The sequence below is a fragment of the Strix uralensis genome, chromosome 4 (genome assembly GCF_047716275.1).
Source record: "Strix uralensis isolate ZFMK-TIS-50842 chromosome 4, bStrUra1, whole genome shotgun sequence".
Lineage (NCBI taxonomy): Eukaryota > Metazoa > Chordata > Aves > Strigiformes > Strigidae > Strix > Strix uralensis.
Window position 1 is genome coordinate 106,592,828 of NC_133975.1, and position 20,567 is coordinate 106,613,394.

The window sequence follows — 20,567 nt, forward strand, 5'->3', positions numbered from 1 at the left end:
TCTGTAGCGGAGCGGTGGTTGGCCCCCGCCCGAACCGCCCGCGTGCTGGCTGGCGGGCCACATCGCGAGTGGGAAAGGAGGATGCGTCCTAGGTGGGTGGGGATAAACGTCCTCGAAGTGGCTTTCTGATTGGGCTGCGGGAAATTGAGGCGTGAGTTCTCGTTAGTTCTCAGCGATGTCACTCCGGCGGTCCCCTTGGTGATTCGTAGAGCTGGCAGGCAGAGGTTTCCAGTAATTGGTCGTTGGTGATGCCAGTCTGCCTCTGAGCCCTGTAATTGGCGGGCGCCTTCGGTGAGCCTTTCCCGCGGGGCGTGCCCTTTCCTCTAGTGCCCGATTATTGGCGGTCGGCAGGTACCGCCGAGGGGCTATTGGCTGCTCCGGCCCGGCCCGCGGCTGCCGGAGTGGTGGGCCGCCAGGCGGGCCGCGCCGCGCGTGGGCGGGGCCTCTCCCCCCGCTCCCCCCCGTTACCCAGCGGTGCCTTGCGCTGGGCCCCGGCTAGGCCGCGCTGCGGGCGGGATGGCGGTGGCGGTGCGCGCGCTGCAGGAGCAGCTGGAAAAAGCCAAGGAAAGCCTCAAGCACGTGGACGAGAACATCCGCAAGCTCACGGGACGGGACCCCAATGACGTGAGGTACGGCGGGAGGGGGGCGCCAGCGGGAGGAGCGGCCCGGGGACGGGGGGAGGCGTGAGAAGCGGCTAGGCCGGGGGGGGGGGGGGAGGGGGCTGGTGTGCGCCGCGGTGTTGTCCGAGGCGGGGTGGGGTGGGGTGAGGGGGGGTGTTGCGTGACGGGCCCGAGGGGCGGACGGTGAGGAGCTGCCCACAGGCCGCCGCCTCCGCGCCCTTCTCCCGGCCATCCCCGCTTCTCTGGCACAGCTCGGGGCCGGGGGGGGGGGGGGGGGCTGGTGCTGCCCCGGTCTCGCTGGTTTGCTGGCGGCGTCTGCCCGTCGTGGTGGGGGTGGGGGAACACGAGCGTGGGTTGTGTGAGGGAACGGTCATGGCCGCGGGCGGCTGTGGCCGGGCGAGCGGCGGCGCCCCGCGGGGCGGGGGCAGGTACCACTAACAGTGTCCGCTGTTCCTTGCAGGCCCCCCCAAAACAGACTGTTAGCCATCACAGGCCCTGGTGGAGGTAGAGGGCGAGGGAGTTTATTGCTAAGGTAAGGAGCTGTGGAAACGGGCAGCGGGGTTTCTTCCACCCTTTACCCTGGAATCGGTTTGCTGTCCTTCCACCAGCGTGTTTTATATTTCGTGTCTGACCCCGTTGCTCATTGCAGTGCTGTAACAGTAAGCAGGTACCAAAGCTGGCCTACAGGGCATTTGGGGTTTTATGTCACCACCTGAAATTTAAAGTACTTTCTCATTCTGAGTTATAACAACATTAAACTGGTGGTTTTCCCTAACCCTTTCAGCTCTTAGCCTGAAAAATAAGGGGGAACACCAAAGTTAAGGGGGGTGTTATGTGGTATCTGAGATTTTGTCCCTTTAAAATCATCCAAAATCAGTCTTTTTGGTTATTAAGAAACTGGCAGCTCTTCCAGGAAGAATAGAAAGAGTTGAAGTTGACAGAAATTTTAAAACACACGTAGGTAAAACCACTAGTGTTTTGTTGTAGGTTTTCTTTTTTTTTTTGTTCCTCTTGTTTTCCTCCTTTCCCCCGCTGCCTCAAGTAGAAGGAAAAGGCTAATTTTTGTTCAGTAGTTATTTCTTAATGGAGTATGTAGTGGATTTTTTGTTGAATTGCACTATTAAACTGCTGGTTAAGACTTAATACATCTTGAAAATTATTACAGATAGGAACACCTGAACATAATAGGGCTTCTTGTTTGAGTGTAGCAACTCAATTGCATAAGTGCAGTAATTCAAGCTTAAATTAGTTGGTCCACAAGCAGTATGTTTAAGCACTTCCTTGCAGTAGTAATAGTAAACGATGATAGAGCTAGAGTAAAATTTATTGTTACATCATGACCACAAAGCCAAAATACAGTTTGACTGTGCAGGCTTAAGGTGGACCTGGAGCTAGCCTAACTTGTTCTGACATCACAAGTGTTTTCTTTTTAGGCGTGGATTCTCGGATAGCGGAGGAGGACCCCCAGCCAAACAGAGGGATCTTGAAGGGGCATCCAGTAGGTGGGTTTAAAAACTGATGTAGAGAACTCACTTTATCAGAATGAAAATTTATAACAGTACATTTAAAATGCTTAGATTCAATAACTTAATAACTGATGACTTTCACTGTCTTCTTCAGAGATTACCTATTCAAGACTTGTTGGAAATATATTTGGATTATAGCAATTGACTGTGGTGAAATCTTTTTTTTTTTTTTCATACCTTATAGCAATAATATAAAGATACAGCAATACAAAGATTCTTGGAATTTTTTGTTTTACTTGGTGTGCAGTCTGTTATGTTATGCTCTGTCTAGTAGCCCAGATTTGTTTTACAGTAGACATGAATTATGACAGATCTCCTGTTTAATAAGTTGAACGCATACAGTGTGACAAGAGACTCAGATTTTGAGCTTTCACATCTGGATGCAGATCTGTCAGATATGACTGATAATAGTGAGCTTCATTCTATGGGCTCTTGGTGGTTCTTGACTAAAGCAAGGCTCACTTTTGAGTTAAAGCAAAATCAATGCTGTGAAACAGCTTTCCCAGTAGTAAAGTGCTGTGCCACAAAACTGAGAGTGAAAGCTGAAAATAACTTCTGTTGAACACGCTGCCTAGTTGTTCTTTGTTAAAGCCTCGGTTCATCCAAGTTCTCAGGTCCTAAGCGCTCTGCCCCTCCTCACCTGTTTTCTAGGTATTTGGTTAGGTAACTTGAATAGCATTTCGCATTTGAAAAATCATACCAGCCTTTCTATCTCAACACATTTAAATCTGTCTCATGATCCCCCTATACCTGCAGCCATTTTAGAGATTCTGGAAAAAGCAAAGTACAAACATTAAAAACAAGAAATAATTTCCACAGTTATTCTAAAAAGTCAAATACAGTAGTAATGTGGACTCTTCTGGTTTACTTTACTGTGTAAGTTGTATTAAAACTTAAAGTGTTTTCTGTCGCTGATTTTTTACCAACAGTCTGTAAAATGCTACTTGCTGGTCATTGGAACAGTGGGGAGATTTTTACTGGAAGTGTTGGTTCTTCTCACTAGATACGCTGACTTGTATTTTTCTCATGTTAGAACAGATGCTGTCCTAAATATATGTTCTCTAGTGACCACTAATGCTTTGTCTTTCTCAGGCTGGGTGGAGAACGTCGGACAAGAAGAGAATCACGCCAAGAAAGCGACGCAGAGGATGATGATATTAAAAAGGTAATACATGATAAATGGAGCTGTGCAGGAAGAAACTTACTTATCTGGAACATGAATAAAGTCGATTGTTTTTCTTTGTTGTAGCCAGCGTTGCCATCTTCTGTTGTTGCTACCTCCAAAGAGCGAACACGTCGAGACCTTATACAAGATCAAAATATGGATGAGAAAGGAAAACAAAGGTACACAGAAACCTCTTTTAAGCACTAACATGTTACTTCTGAGTGCTAGCATAGGAAGTAGCTTTAGATTTTAAAAGTACAGATGCTGTTATGTATCAAAGGGTGTTGAAGAGGTATCATAATGGTATAAAACTGAATTTAAAAAACATTCTCTCAAAATACTTCACAGCAGTAACAACACATTGTTCACTTCACCCACGACAGGGGTTCTGCTTCTCAGGCCACCTACAGGAATAGGTTTGCTAGTGCTGTTGCAACTGATCGTCTTTGAGTAAGACAAATATATATAGCTTCATTGGTTACTTAACATTTTTGGACTGTTGCATTTGTCTTGGTACATCATTTATTTTGATGGTTGAAGGAGGCTTTTGGGTGTGGGTTTTTCCTTTTTCTGTTTTTCTAACACAGTAGTTCCATCATGTGTTTCTTTTCTCTTATTACTTTCAGACTCATTATTGTGTGTACATCTGATCTTCGTTTTGCCTCCTTCTTTTTAGATTCCTCCTATGTATATCTCCTTTTGCTATATTTTATTTGTGTCAGGGTAGCTCATTAAAATTCTTGCTGAAATACAGTTCTGTTGGGAAGAGGTGTTGGAAAAGGAAATTTGCAATTGTGTCCAACCTCTTGGTTGTCCAACCTCATCCACTTCAGTCTGCAGCTCACTTGGTGCAATAATAACCCATACTTCAAATAAATAAAAGAATGAGAGCTGGAATAAGGGACTATAGAGAGCTTCTCTGATAAAGACCACAGATCAGTTAGCACAGAAAAGGCACTTCACTTGCTTCTTTTACAGTTGCAGCACCACTAACAGACTGCTGTTGCTTCCATCACCAGTTTCCAACTGCTTTCCTCACAGAAGGACTTTCATAGTTCTTAGTGGACTTCCTAGAGATTCAGGCATTAAAAGTTTGTTTCCTCAGAATTGTGGTTTTACTGTTTTACACTTCATTAATCTTCTGGGGAGATGGGAAAACCAGTATTGGTATCGGTGTGACTTGTGGTGGAAGGAGGCTCTTTAAGAGGACAGCATCCATTGAAGTCTTGGTTTTACTTGGTGTCTTCTGGGATGTCATTCATATACAGATACACTTTGAGTAATCTCTAGCTCTCAATTCTTTATTTGCTCCTATTTCTGCTGTTTAATATAGAAGTACTTTTACCTTTCCATGTCAGGTTTGTGCCACTGTAGTGGAGTGGTCCTGAGTGAAGAGAGTAGCATTTCCTTTCTCTCTTAATTGGGTAAAAGTTCAAGGCGAATAAGAGGGTCTGCCTTTTGCTACAAAGGCTTAATTTGGGATTAAATGGAAAGAAAGAAAAGGTGAAATTCAAGAAGTTAGTTCTTATTCAGAAGAAGGGAATTCATTGAAGAATTTTACTTATTAAAGTAAATTTAATTTTTATTTACTTTTTTTCAAAACAATACTTAATTGGATGAGAGCAATTCTGATTCCCACAGTGCAGTGTCTTATTGTAGAAGATACCGTTAGGCAAACTGACAGATAAGCTCTCACTCCCCTGTGGCTCCATTTCTCCTTAATCCTCTGAGAAGGGCTGGGGGGGGTGGGGGTGGGGGTGCATGTTTTTCAGAAAGCTAGATGACCATCCAGTTCACTGCCTTATTGATAGCTCGCACTGTATTTACGCAACCTTTTCCTCAGTATTCTTTGCTTTTGGATTTTTTTAAAAATATTTCCTTAGTGTCATTATATCCAGATGTAAAATGTGCAGGCTTCCATTTTTCCCAGTGCTAACTGTGCTGTGTTATGGATAAGAGCTGTGTCTTAAGCAAAATATGATATGCCACTGTAAATTACACCCTTGACTGTTGGCACAGTCAATATGTGTTCTATTGCTAATGGCATTAAGTAATACTGAGCCTTTAAAAATAAACGTCTCTGAGTTGGAAAGTTTCTCTGATTGTTTATGCAAATAAAAATCTTAGTACTTGAACTGAATCTCAAACTTCTTTTTTGTTTTTATTCAGGAATCGACGTATATTTGGCTTGTTGATGGGCACTCTTCAAAAATTTAAACAGGAGTCCACAGTTGCTACTGAGAGGGTACTTATTTTTAGTTCTATCAGATTGTAAATAATAAAGCAGAATTGTGTGGTTAAGCTGCTTCAGATAGGAATAAAAATTTCCTGGGGTGTAGGTTGCAGGTGCAACAGATTGGTAAGAGTGCATGTAGGTTTCTGTTTGGTTTAGTTTAGTGAAATCGGGGTGGGAGACAGGAAAGGGACTAGTAACAGTTTCATGACTTTATAACACTCTTTCTGACCATTGCAGAAGTGAGAAGGCAGTGTTTTATTGATTTTATTTTTTTAAATTGCTGTACATTTTTAAAACATGTAAAACACAAAATACTTTTTTTTTTTTTTCTTGTTTACAGTATTTGGGGATCATTTCAAAGTAAATGGATTTTAATCAGTTACATTCTTAATAGATCATAGGCTAATTCTGTAAATAATGGTGATTCAGTATTGCCGAAGCAGTGCCCACCCTGATGTGTTCCAGATGTTTAAATTATAACCAAGTATACAGAAATGTATGGTTGTATTATGCTGTGTGTTTGACTACAAATGGCTTCCCCCTCCTTAGTACAGATAACAGGAATTCCTGCTTTTAATAAATGCATATGTGATTGTACTGAAGTGAGGGTTTATCATAGCTTAGTGGTAACTTCAAAGAACTTGTATATAGGATAGTGGTAACTTTATTCCTAGCATGTTCTTTTAAATTGTGGAGGGTATGGTATTTGTTTACTGTTGCCCTAAATGGGAATGGGTTATTCACTTAATAATAAACCTTTAGATTAAAATTAACATTTGAAAGTTCTACTTTTGGGAGTCTGGTGGAAGCAGATACAAACTTTAAACTTAAAATCTTTTCTGTGTTGTTGGTATTGATTACTTTCAGATTCAGTATTTCGATATCTTACTGTTTTATCTAACTTGTCATGTACATGAGGAAGGACCAAAGTTCTCTGTTGCCTGCTTGCCTTTAGAACACGAAACTATTGATTAGGATGGTCTAGAAAGATGGAATCCTTGTCTAATATATAGTACTATGTGTTTGCATAGAGACTTTGAGGAGTTACTATTCTTTGCAACGTTTTTCTGAGAATTTGTACAGGCATTTTTCTCTTCATACATAAAAACTTAGTATAAATCAAAGTAGAGGCCTGAGGGGTTTTATGATGCAGCTATTTTGTTGTGCAGGCACTAAACTGTTGGGGTTTTTTTATTAGACAACTGTTGTACGATCTGAGCATATAGCTGTCTAGGACGTACAAACAGGGCATTCCTGGATTATAGTAATATATCTAATTAGTGAGGAATAGACTGGAAGTATTTGCAGTGTAATTTGTTTTGTTCGTCACAAACACCAGTCTGCAGTCCTTCATTTGTTTCTGGGGGAGTTGGCTTGTTTTCCCTCCAAGTGGAATACCTGAAATCTATTTCTTTTTTTTCTGCCAGTGGGGAAAAAAGACGTGTTGAAGCTTGTACTGAAAATTCAAATCCAAATTGAATGATAGAAAAGCAGACAGAAATCCACAGCGGCCCATAGTTCTGTAGTTAAGCCACAGAAAATTAGGTGCCAGCAAGCAATGAAACTCTTTTTTTCCATTACCTGTAATTTAAGAGATCTTTTTTAATATATTTTTAGGAATGCCTTTAATGGTGTAAATAAGTCAAAATTTTAATTGGACCAAACTAGAACGCTTTCTTGATTTAGAAAAAATATTTAAGATACTTCTTTATTTATCTTAGCAAAAGAGACGACAAGAAATTGAACAAAAACTTGAAGTGCAGGCAGAGGAAGAAAGAAAGCAAGTTGAAAATGAAAGGCGAGAACTGTTTGAAGAAAGGCGTGCTAAACAGACAGAGCTGCGGTTACTGGAGCAAAAGGTTGAGCTTGCTCAGTTGGTGAGTTTTAGTTTTGCTCTTGAGCTTTCTCTTGTTTAAACTAGTATTGTGTATCTTAAGGTTATTTCCTTTCATTTCTCAGCAAGAAGAATGGAATGAACATAACGCTAAAATAATTAAATATATAAGAACGAAGACAAAACCCCACTTATTCTACATACCTGGCAGAATGTGTCCTGCTACGCAGAAGTTGATGGAAGACTCACAGAAAAAGATGAATGGTAAGTGGTCTTTGTGATACAAAGGCCCTTGTTCTTGCCTCCCTTTGATCTTTGCTGTACAAATTTCTTTTAAGGCTCTCTGCTTAAATACATGAATTTCATGGTTAGGACAAACTGTATGTTCCTGCATGGGTGTTCATCATAAGTGGTTACTCCTTCAGTGACTTATTTTTATGTTGGATGTGCTTTGATTCTCTTACAAGAAGTCAACAGAAGTGTATGCATAGTCCTTTATATTAGCTTTAGTACCCAGATATATGCGAGTGCAGCAACTTAGCTTTTGAAAAGGCAGAATCTATGGATTGAAGACCCAAGGAAATGCAGGTTTTTACAAAGGATTTGAGAAGCGTTTTCTTAAGCACAGCACTAGAACTTTATGATTTTTTTTTTTTTTTTTTTACCTTAATGTGTGTTCGTTTCTGTTTCACAGGATGACTATATTTTTCTTTTGGAAAACATTTTAAAATACTGCAGTTGATGGTAGTCCTACTGTTCTTTTCTTTATTAAACTGAAAATGTATTGTGGGGTTTTTTTTCTTAAGGAGCTTTTCTTCATTGTGTGGGGTTGGGGGCTAAGAGAAGCTAGCTCACCTGTCTGAATAGCTTACGTTATTTAAGCTTTCTTAATACCTAACCAGCTTTTTGCTGATTCTTACTGTCTTTTGTTTGCCTTAAGAAATATAACCTTGTTAATATATAAATATCAAGAAACTAAGGTATTATTTTGAGATACTGTTGGTTGGATTGATTTTAATGAAGTCAAACTCTTTTTGTTAGCTTAGATTTAGGGCTTTACTGTTCTCATACTCAGCTGAGCTGACTATCCCCTTTGCTTTGTTTTCTTAAGGTAACTAGCAGTCCTTTTCATTATGCATGAATGGCTTGCTACTTCAGAATGAATAGGGATGCAGTATTTATAAGTTAAAACAATTTGATAACTTATTAGCTCATAGTTAAAGGGAAAATAGACTTCAGTGTCTGTAGATTATCTGAAACTATTATTTATGCATTTATTCCCTAGCACTCTTTGAAAGCAGGCGAAATGAATTTGCAGAGCAGATTAACAAAATGGAGGCCAGGCCCAGAAGACAATCTGTGAAGGAAAAAGAACAACAGGAGGTGCAGAATGAAGAAAAGAAGGAAGAACAGAACAAGGAGCAGGAAGAGGGTAAGGTGGCTCAGCAAGTGGAAGAGTTGGAGACAGGTAATCAGCACAATGATGTAGAAATGGAGGAGGTAGGGGAGGAAAAGGGAAAAATAGGTTCAGGGCATAGCGATGCAGAGAAAGAACAGGAAGAGGACGAACAGAAACATGAAATGGAGATTAAAGTAGAAGAGACCACTGAGGTGAGGGAGAATGACAAGCAACAGGATGGTCAGCATGAAGAGGTCACAGTTATAAAAGAGGAAAGTGAAAACATTCAGCCAATGGATAATGAGCAGGATGCGGCTGAAATAAATGAGGGAGATAGTGTAGAACCTATAGAAAATGAGAATGGCAAAGAAGTGGAACCAGAAACAGAGTGTGATGCTCAGCCAGAAAAAGTGTGTAATGTTAATTCTCCTGAGAAGGAGAAGGGTATTAAACCAGAAATTGAAGCTGAACCTGAAGAAAAACAGGAGAAGGCACCTGAAGTTCAGCCAGAACCTTTGGCTGAGGCTCTATCTCAGCCACAGTCTGTGCCACTGCCACAGTCACCTCAGTTGTCTCAATCCGCTCAGGATACAGAGCCCCAGGCAGACAAGGATGAAAATGCTGTGGTGTCTGTAAAGGTGGTTGAGGCACAGACAGAGCAGAGTCAGACACCGAGTACAGAAATTAAGAGTAAGACTAGGAGTAGAAGCAGGGGTAGGGCAGGGAACAAAACTGGTAAGAGTCATAGCCGTAGTAGCAGCAGCAGTAGTAGCAGTAGTACTTCAAGCAGTACTAGTAGTGGAAGTAGTTCCAGCACTGGCAGCAGTAGCAGTCGGAGTAGTTCCACCAGCAGCAGCACTACAAGTGGAAGTACTAGCAGGGACAGTAGCAGCAGTAGCTCTAGCAGTAGTGAAAGTAGAAGTCGAAGCCGAGGAAGAGGGCATAACAGAGACAGAAAACGCAGAAGGAGCACGGACCGGAAGCGAAGGGACGCTTCTGGAGTAGATAGAAGTCACAAGTCCTCAAAAGGTGGGAGTAGAGATACGAAAAGCTCAAAGGATAAAAGTTCAAGATCTGACAGAAAGAGGTCTATATCAGAAAGTAGTCGGTCAGGCAAGAGAACTTCACGGAGTGAAAGAGACCGTAAATCAGACAGGAAAGACAAAAGGCGTTAACAGAAGAGACCAAGCTTCCTTAGCCTAATCTTTGCAGCGGAAGATTATTTGAGTGAAAGGATTCCTTGTAAGGAGGAGGAGAAGGCTGCCTTAAGAATTGCATGCTGTAAAAAATCTTTTGGAAAAATGCAGACTGTTTACGAGGCATTCTTGTACTTTTTACATAATTTTGTAAAAGGTTACTTACCAAAATTATGTGAAGTTCCTGAAAATGTAAAAATAAAAGATTAACACTCCTTTGCATCTTTTTTTAAATATCCTGTACTCATTAAGATCCTCTGTATATTTTAATAGGTAAACCTTTAAGTAGGTGTGATCGCTTCTTCTGTATCATACCCTTTTTTTTGTAGAAATAAATGTGCGTTTTAAATAAATTGTTTGAGATGTCCTGTTGACAAATAAATTCCCCTCTTAGATCATATGTAGGGAGACAATGATACAGGAAACGTAAAATTTTGCTTTTCCCCTCTATTCCTTGCAAGGTTGGGAATTTTAAGTCCCAGTAAAGGGAGTAATCTCTCCATTGCTGGGTAGGAAGAGAAAGTTATTGATTTGCATCTATATTTTCTGTTTTCTTCTGTAATCACAAGCTCTTAGTCAGTTCTGTCTTTCAGTTTTATAAAACTTTTTCCTATCCATAGGCAAGCAGTGGTTAAATGGAAATGTGAGCACTGGCCAAGGTAGCTCAAGTCACTCCAGAATACTTCTCTTATCTGCCTTCTGCAGGTGCTTTGGTAGTATTTACATCTATGTTCTGGAGACAGTTAATCTGTTTAATGATGTTCCTTGCTTTGATGGCCAGTGGAGGAAAGACTTCAGCTTACTTCTCAACCAGGATTCTTTTTTAGTTGCAGACTAATCTTTGATCCCTTCGTACCACTAGAAATAATTACATTGCAGTGTTGGGGTTACCTGGGACTACCTGATACTAATGTTGTGTGCGTGCAAGAATGCTTTCTGAATGTATTTAATACAACTTAAAGTGGTATGGTGTTACCTGAAGGTGAATACTGTTTTTATATCATTTTGTATGGGAAACAATAACATCTGTTGCTCTGTTCTGTACATGTGCAAATAAATGTGGCTTTGTAGACTACTCTCTTGATGTCTATGATGTTTTCTATAACACAGGTGTATTCTCTTAGCCTTTCTACATTTAAAGCATGAATCATAATTGCAGGTGACTGTACCTTAGAAGCTCTGTATCCACAATTGTTCTTATAGGCTTTAATTAATGCCTATTAACTGAATACAAACCACTGCTATAGTCTGTGTTGTCGTGGCAGGAAGAGAATTCTTGTATCATATGCCAAATTGCAGACCAGGAAGTCCTAGAAAGATTTCAGAATGGAAATGACATGTAAGCTTATTTTAGTGTACGAAATGCCATATATACCCTGTTGTTCTGGAACATAGAGCAGACTTCTGCAAAGTTCTAGTTTGGGAGGGTGTCAGTTTTTGGACTTTTCTGAACTCAGAGCAGTGACAGACATCTGTGTTCTGAAGTGCTGAACTTCCTGGATTAAAGCAATGTGTCAAGCAGGGGATGGAGTTTTCTTTCAGCACAAATAGACACAGTGGGAAAGCTCCTCAGTCTTCCCCCTTCTGAACAAGTTCAATACTTTATTCTGATTCTTCAGTTCATTTGCTACTTCAATATCCTATCTGCCTCTGCTTCTCTACAACTGAGAATCATTTTTAGTCCTTGTCAGTAGTCTCCAACCATAGTTTCTTCCCTTCAGAGCAATGTGGTGGTTTAATGTGCCTTCTCTTTTGAAGGACAAGCAGAAGTTCAAATGCCTATTGAAGATGTTAAACATGGCAGTTTACCACAAGGAGCAAACTTTTATACTGAGTGGTTGAGTTAATCTTACTGGTTTGCATGTTTCAACTAACTTCACATTTCAAATTGCCTTTGGAAGTCATTTTAATTTTGTCAATTAATTATATTTCTTTTCCTTAACGTTGAGTGTTTTTAAGGTTTCTTATTTTGAGCTTGAGTGACTCACTGCTGTGGTGTATTTACTGTACAGGTTTTAATGGTTGATACTGCAGTCATGCAAAGCTGGAGAAGTAGGTTGCTTAGTCAGAAGCCACTGTTTCAGAAGAGCATATTAACAGGGGCTGTACAAACCGTGTGGTGGGTCCTGGTATCTGAACTGGGGATTGGATTGATTACATTGTTTCAGGTTATATTACAGGCAGGAATGTATTTTTGACAGGGTGAAAATACAGGAGTTTCATTGCTGAGTACAAAGCTGATGATGTATTTGATAGTTTAATGTTTGTTAGAACAAATTTACTGCCATGGTTAAACTGTGCTGTTAATTAATAGTTAGCCTTGCTAAATCTAATCAGTTCAATGCAACTTCATTCTGCTACAGAAATAGTATAAGATAGCAGTATACTGTTAGCACAATATTACATAAAGACCCGTGTCTTTATAAAGCAGTAGTATTTTTAGGAATTGTTACATTGCCTTTGAGGTCCCATCTTCTTACCCTGAAACAACTTCAGAGCTGTGGATAGGGCTGAGACCATGGGTGCCATTTCCTTCCTCCGCTCCCAGTCTACTGTTTCAAATAGCTGACAATTTCAAGACTGAATTTGATGCAACAGTATGGGGTTTCTGAGAATTAAGTGCAGACAGCATGGGATGGGAAATGATTGAAACGTTTTCTTATTTCCCTTCCCCATAGTGGTGAGTAGAGATCAAAGGAGAAAATACCTTGTTCTCTTTTCACTCAAGTAATGTGGGAAAAGGAATGACAGAAACGGGGAAAAACTAAGGATGAAGTAGAGGTACTTTACATGAGTGGACAACATACCATGTATGCTCTATGCCTGTCTTCTGGAGTGCTCCCATCAGATGGTCCCTTCTAGCTTTAAGTATAACTTTAGAAGGTGGTTTGGGGTTTTTTTTATAGTTTTTATACTATGCACTGACTTCTATACCCTTTACTTGTCTTTTTCTTCAGTCCTGATGCACAGATAAACTGGAAGGCTCCAAGAATGTGTTTTTTCCATGATGCTCCACTTGGAGTCCTTATCAGAGTAGATTTTATATAGATTGTTCATTAATCATAAGCTGAAACATGACTTTGCATAAAAGGTACACCTCTTCAAATTTCTGCGCCTTTACTTAAGGTGATGTCTTTGCGCTTAAAACAGCTTCGTTGTATGTATTCAGAGGAAACCTGAACATAATTTTTCTGCAGAAAGTAGGTACTGGTGAACTAAACACACCCCTCCAGCAAAATTAATTTCCAAAACCAGTAAATTTGCAGATAGGTTTCTAGAGCAGCTTTTGTTTATCAGGAAAGTAATGGTCTTGTGGTTAGGTCCCAGTTGTAATTTTGAGTTCAACTGCTCATTTTGTAGTAATTACTGTCATACAACAGGACAAACCTATTCATTTTGTGTGTGTCCCAGATCTTTGAAATGAGTTTCCCTGTTCAAAGAAGTATTTCTCAGAGACTACATGGGGTCAAATGCTGTGGCAGTGGTATATGAGTAATATACAGAGATCTGTGTTTTGGAGGACACAATTTTGCTCCTTCAGACTTTTTTTTTTTTTCCTGCTCGTCTCAGTTTTATTGCAAACCTGTGTTTTACCACAAACTCTGTTCAGGCAGTTGTTATGAGGTGACAGTGTTGTATTATATGGTAAAATGGGAGGCATTCAAAGCTTGGAAACATATCAAGATTCAAAATAATTTAAGTCACAAGTTCCATGATTTTCTAGAAATGCAATGTGAGTTGTCATGCTCATAACCATTTTTGTAATAGGGAAGCAATAATGGCTTTTTCTTGCTATTTGTTATCCTGGCTGAAAAAGTTGGTTTAAATCTGGGTGATGAATGACTGTTACCTGTTTAGATTTGTCTAACTGGAAAGGTGAATTAGTGTTCCTTTTCTTCCTTTGACTTACTAATTTTTAAAAGGTACTTGTTTTAAAAAAAAATCTTTTTGGCACGACATTTGATTTAATGTAAAAGTTGATCTGTATTTTCATCCAAACATTCTAAGACAAGAGAACTATATTTTTAAAGTGCTCTTTTCATGGACTGTATTCTTCCATGTATTAGTGCAATATTCGACACAGTGAAACCCTACGTTCTGTATGGAGCCTTCTGGTGCTATCATAAGAATATAACTGAAGCTGTATATACTGTTATTATAAAATAGATGTTGACTTGAAGGTACTTAGAAGAACTTTTACCAAGTTATGATTTGCTTTGGGATCTTTATCGTTAATACTGCATTTCCTAGACTATTCAGTATCTGTATCTCTTTTACTTATACAAAGCCATGTCTGAAAAGAGCCATCCAGTGTACCATACTACTCGGTTTATTTAAATTACACCATTAATTCTGAGTTGATCCTTCTGTGAATTTTAAGATATCATAAGGGATCTCTGCCTTTCTAGCTTGGTAGTTAAAGTTATTAAGGTGTCATTGCAAATAAAAAGTTAATAGTTTCACTCTAATGAAAGCTGTTGGAAATAGATCTTACTTTTTCATTAGCATTGTTTGTCTTTGCATATGTAATAATACATTTGTTGCTTCAGTTCTGCAGAACAGAAATTAACTGAAGTCTCACTCTATCTGCTATAAAGCTTTCAACTTTGTCCTTTGGAAGCCAGCATATGACAAATTCCATGAATCTTTATCTTTGACTTCAGTTCAAAGGTGATTAGAAGTTATGGTTGTATAACGTCTGCAAGTATAGGATTTACACCCAGAAGAAAAGAATGTTTGATATAAATATGATTTATTATTGAAGTTACTAGAGGAACAAAAAACACAAAACAGAGATGAGAGCAGTGCTCATCAGCCTTTTAAAAGCTTCAAACCTAGAAGAATGATTGTTGAGACTAAGCTGCATAATGAGCAGTGCCCAGAATAACTTGAAAATTGCAGATGTAGATTAAACTAGGTAGTTAAGATGAGCTGCAACATTGTCTCTGTATAAAGACTTGGGAATTAGTTTAGGTATCCATATGAAACTGAAGTCAGAGCCATTTTCAGAGCTATTTTGACAAATACAGTAATCTGCAGATCTCAAGGTATGGGTCTGATAGTTTGTTCTCCCACATAAACTCGCTGAAGTACATAATTTTAGGTGTCAGAATACCTGGCTTTTCCATTTTTAGGTGAATCAGCTCCATGTTGCCAGGCTCAAAAAGGGACTGTTAACCTTTGTAGGGCCATTATTGGTTTTGTCCCATGTTCCACAGTTGGTGTGCAACATTATGAAAGACTCTTCTGATCATCTGCTAATCTTGGTGGGATAAAAATGCTGTCCATTTTTTATTTTGTACAACACGTAGTATACATAAATATAAATTTATTGTATATTCCTTCTCAGCAATCTGTCCTGACCTGTAGAGACTTGGGAATTAAAAAAAATGCCAGTCCTACTTTCTGCTCACCGGGTTTCTTTGCATTTGCCATGTTTTAGCTGCGCGGTATGCCATTTCTCCCCCTTCACCTCCTACAGATAAACCTAGAGGACCCCAGGGAAGGTCCCCAATCACTGACTCTCTAAGCAACACAAGATCCAGGGGAGTGACCGGGAGATTGTTGGTGCTGGGGATGGGGCTACATCAAAGCTAGTCAGGAGCTAGTGGGGGGGGCTGATCTACAGTGTATTTTCCCTGGTGCACAAGACGGTTCTCCAATGGATTACCTAACAGCAGAGGCAGCTGGTGTGCTAGGTCATAGGATAGGCCTGTCTGACTACCAGGTCATGTGGCAAAGGAAGGGGCCAAAGTGTTAGATTGCAACTGGAGGACATGTCATCTTCTGTGATTTTTTTGTTTGCAGGACATTGCTGGTTAATGTGACCCTGGCTCACTTTGTGCCCTCTCTCCCAACCTCCAGGAGATGATCTGTTTACTGGCTCAGTAGATCAGGCCAAGCACCAGTGTCTGGCAGGTTTGGGTTGTGGACTAGAAGGGAGGAGAACTATGCTGCAAGTAGGATACAGCTTAGGTTCACAAAAAGAGAAAGCAGAGCGAATTCTGTGTGAGTCATGCTCAGGACTGAAGGAAGGGCAGGACTGCTAGGAAGCGTACGACTGCAAATATTATTGGTTGGGAAAGAACGCAGATTCTAGGGGCACTATCAAGGGAGAAAGAAGAGGCTACCCCATGCAGGAGAGTGGGAAAGGAAAGGTGAAGCCCCTTTTGTAGGTAAATTAGACATACTGTGTTTAGGTGACAATGACTGGAGCATTTGAAGCAAAGTTTACTTCTAATGCAAACCTCTCTGCAAGATTTCATTTATAGCACAACTTCATACCTTTATAACCAGTGTACAACTCCCTGCATAATTACTTCTTTAATGCATAACCTGTATTTGAGAAAACATTATTTGTAACTCCATATTGCATAAGAGGTTGCTAAGAAACAGAGGGTATTCCTTAAAAAGCAGGACATATCATCTGCTTAGCTTTGGTATAGCTTAGCTCTGTGATATACGATGTAGAGATAGCATATGGATTTTCTAGTTGTCTTAAGAGCCTGAAAACTGCCAAGCACCTTTAAAAGACATCAGAGTTGAGTAAGTATTCCCCATGCTAAAGGGTTGCACTTAGCATCTAGTGTGCGAGAAAACTCCAAAAGAGTATGTGGAAAAAATTTCTGTCTGAGTTCTCACTGACCACCTACAAATAATCTAAAACATATCAGTGCACACAAAATATAGTTTATTAAACAAAAAAGCTAAAAAATTGTCAGTAGCTCTATTGGCCATCATGTAAATCAATGTAAGCATAAAATTGATAGTCCATCTTAAAATCAGGTGGAAGATGTACATTAAAAATGCATTCATAATCCAGAAAAAATCCTAATACTACTCTTGTTGAATTTCCCCTAATACATTCCTCCACAAACTCAGTACAAAAGAACCTAAGAGGCTAAATTCTGATGCGACCAGAACTGGTTTCTTTGTATTCAAAACATCAGTCTAGCTATCAGAACATAGTTAATTATTAAACGTATGTGTATAATCAGGACACCTGACTTTGCAGATTGTTTGCAGGTTAGCATAGTGTACTTCTGTTTGAGCAGATGAAAGAAGGAAAATAGGATAAGTTTATTTGCAATGTTTTGTTAGGCTAAGAAAAATAACGTAGAATATTCTTGCCTACGCACATCAATGCAGCTTCCACAGTTTCAGTGCATTCTAGGTTCAATCTAAAATGTCAAGGATCTTGGATCAGAGAATTTTGCTGTTAGTAATTTCATTTTTAACAAGTCTGCAGAGTACAAAGGTACTTTCAGAATGGAAGAAGTGTGGTGATCGGGAATGTGAGAGTAAGTAAAAAGGTTTTCTTTTTCAAAAGGAGTCTATGGTGCATGTGCAGTTATCACAAACCATAATGTCGAAATTAGCAATGAAACGGGCTGAAAATGAGTAGCCATAGAAAATGTTTGTTGCCAATATTTAAGTTTATGAGCAATAGGCTTAAACTTCTCAAACAAAAAGAGAAAATTATACTTGCTGGATTGTGTTGTGTAAGTATATAAAGATCAAAGTTCAGTAAAAATACTCTTGAATAGCTAGTTTTTCTCAGGTTTCCTCAAAACAGGCAGTATAAAGCAGCTTTAAAGTATTTTTAACTCATTCCTTACAGGTACAAAAGAAATTTTTTTTTTAAAAAAAAAGGAAGGCTATAAACTGAGAAAGATGACTATATATCTTATGTTTATAGTACATTCACAGCCCATTCTGCAAAACTCTTATTTTTTCTACTGTAAGCAAACTGTTTGGTTTGGGTTTTTTGTAATCCTTCTTACAAAAGACCCTGTTAATATATCCTCTTTACTTATTTTTTTCTTCTTTAACATGAAGTAAGAGCAGTAACTAGTTACAGAGTTTCTGGGGATTAAATAGCTCTGCAGGAGGCAAAGCCACTGAATCACAAGTGGGCAGCAATAAATAATTTATTATCCATTGATTACCATTGTGAAACCTGTCATAATCATATGTAGCTGAAGCTGTTTCTAAGCTGTCTCCAGTGTTTAGCAGCCTTAATTGTTGCACTTTCAATGTGGATAGCTTGTCCTGAAGTGGAAGAGACCTTAGATTTCCTCTGCTGATGGATCTTTATTTTCCTGTGGAGCCATGCTGACTTCAGTGGGTTCTGGATGCTCAGAGATGTCTGTCTTTGTGGAACAGCATATGGAACAGGCTCCAAACTGACCAGAGCACATCAGTAGTGGTTACTGTGGGGACACAGGAGTGGAGAAAAAGAGAATTTAAAGTCATTCAAATTGAATTGGAACCTTTGTTTTTGACAATGTGTTTAAGGTTTATATTGATTAAACTTACCTATTTTCTTCATAAGATAAATACATGTACTCAAAATAGAGGACAAAAATCTCAGAAACAATTACTAGATTTGACTTAGAATTTTTAAAATATACAATTATAAATATCTCTGGGAAATACTTTTTTAGCTGTTTAGATCTGTCTTTAGTAGTTGAACTTGCTAATGCTCCACATGCATTTTGGCATTGAAAGCTTGGCTGAATAAGGACTGGAAAATGTCCATATAGGACAAGAGCTTTTCTCCTTGATGTCTGTAGTAGATAGGAAAGAAAACAAGACAGAGCGGCTTTCTTTGCATTAGTTGCTTTCCACTTGATGATATAAATGGATTAGTATCATAACAAAGCACATATTGATGTATTAACAAACATGTTAATGTATTTATATATATCAGACTTCTTCAGTAACCTGACCAGACAAAATGGCTGCTATACTCACTTGTTTCTTTCTTTCTACATCCTATTCCAGCGGCAATGAGCAGAGTTCAAGCCACTACAGACTACTTAGGGCCTGACTGCCGGTATCTTAACTTCAAAACAGGGGAAGAGATAATGGTATACTCCAAACTTTCAAGGAAAAATGAAAACTTGTGGACAGGAAGTGTAAGTACTTCAGTCTGAAAGATTTTCCCCATAAATAATTTAGATAGTATAATAGCGTAACAACCACACTCTGCTTGCTTCTAGGGATCTTCCATCTCTTTTGTAATATTAACCAGTTATGGATCAATATAGTATTTGGGAGATGGGTCATTGTTATTATATAGAAAGGGAAAATCAAATCTTGGCAAAGATCACTCATGGAGAAACAAAGACAAGATCAGAATCCAAGTCTTCTCTTTCCTTCATCTAACCATTTGGCTATAATGATTTAATCTGGTTCTGTTAAAAACATTCCCATCTATAAGGTCAGGTACCTACCTACAGGTTTGTGGGTAAGAAGATTTTACAGTTGCTTAATCAGCGATCCAGTATTGGGACGTGACTTCAGAGTTCAGTGCTCAAGGAAAGTTCCCAGAGAAGTTATCATGCATATTTAATGATTCGGAACAATTGACAATGTAGTCGGAACAGCCATGTAGTTATATTATAGCTAAGAAGGAATAGATGCATTGATCCAAATCCAGCTGGTAGTAAAACTGTGTAAGTGCTTCAAAACCAAAAGATATTGCTAAACTTTTTTTGTGTGTTTGCAAATGATCTGTCACATTTATTGTTTAACAGTGAAATTCTGTCTTCCTTTTTTTTTCATCTGAGAGTATCTTTGCAGGTACCTCACTATTCCTTGCTTCCCAGGGTGTATTCCTCCATTAGAGGCTATGTGCAATGGTTTGATGTAAAGCTAGTGGCTAGTTTCTTGCTCAGACTGAGCCTTACTTGATTCTTTTGGGCATTATCATCAACTTATTTTCTGTAGTGTTGCCATCTTCGCTGTCATTTTCTCTTCAGCTGCAGCTGGCCTCATACCTGAATTTCATATCCTGCTTTTCTTGTAACTTATTATGGGTCATTAGTTATTAAGGCATGATTTTTTTTCCCACTTCAGTCAATGGGAAATTTGCAGCCAATTTTAGTAGGAGCTGGCTGAGACCGTTTGTGCACACACCACCATCTTCAGCTGAAGCAGTGTTAAGGCTATTGGTTTGGTTCTGCACAAACACATGTTCATAAATATAATACAAAAAATAATAGTACAGAGTAATATACTTCCCCTTGCTTTCCAAAATGGCAAATGGAACACTTTTTGAAGGAAAAATAAACCAATCTTTTGAGCAAACAAAATGAAGGGGGTACGGCCAGTCCTATAAACTTATTGTTTGTTATGCATACTTTTCTAGCATATATGCAAGCACCTAACATACTTAAGACTGAAGTTTAAATGTACTCATTCTTTTTATATTTTTTACAGAAAGGAAAGGATTTTGGATATTTCCCAAAAGATGCAGTGAAAGTTGAGGAAGTTCTTATTGCAGAAGAAGTTGAAGTGCTCACCAAGGTAAACCACCATCACCAGATTTTCCAGTGAGGTTCACAGCAATTGAAAATCTAATATCCAGTTAGAAATTCAAGTGTTGCTGCATATTTTATTTCAGATAATTCAAAACATGTTTTCTTCATTACTGCTCCACTTGCATGTTTATTGTTCTCTAAAATAATTTTTATCTAATAAATTATGTAGAACCATTAGAATAATATAATTACATTCCTTTGTGTAAAGTTATACACACGTATAACTACACAGAAAGAGAATAAAGATATATTGCTGTGCTACA

General features: G+C 39.1%; 2 protein-coding genes and 1 long non-coding RNA gene across 3 annotated transcripts in view; 2 read left to right on the forward strand and 1 right to left on the reverse strand.

Annotated features, from left to right (window-relative positions):
- The first annotated feature begins 185 nt into the window (after positions 1–185).
- Positions 186–11,051, forward strand: PNN (pinin, desmosome associated protein). Its single transcript, XM_074868340.1, has 9 exons — positions 186–629; positions 1,081–1,152; positions 2,054–2,122; positions 3,239–3,311; positions 3,396–3,490; positions 5,481–5,556; positions 7,269–7,424; positions 7,507–7,645; positions 8,667–11,051. The coding sequence occupies exons 1-9, from the start codon at positions 517–519 to the stop codon at positions 9,953–9,955; spliced, it is 2,082 nt and encodes a 693-aa protein (XP_074724441.1). The 5' UTR covers positions 186–516; the 3' UTR covers positions 9,956–11,051.
- Positions 11,052–16,646: 5,595 nt separating this feature from the next.
- Positions 16,647–20,211, reverse strand: LOC141943312 (uncharacterized). Its single transcript, XR_012628912.1, has 2 exons — positions 19,216–20,211; positions 16,647–18,189 (listed from the first exon to the last, which is right to left on the reverse strand). It is a non-coding gene; the product is annotated as an uncharacterized LOC141943312 (long non-coding RNA).
- The window catches only part of MIA2 (MIA SH3 domain ER export factor 2), a 37,886-nt gene continuing 34,481 nt past the window's right edge, over positions 17,163–20,567 (forward strand). Inside the window, exons 1-3 of the mRNA XM_074868344.1 lie at positions 17,163–17,277; positions 18,764–18,897; positions 20,204–20,290. Coding sequence (XP_074724445.1) covers positions 17,163–17,277; positions 18,764–18,897; positions 20,204–20,290 — 336 coding nt within the window. The remainder of the gene's footprint in view (positions 17,278–18,763; positions 18,898–20,203; positions 20,291–20,567) is intronic.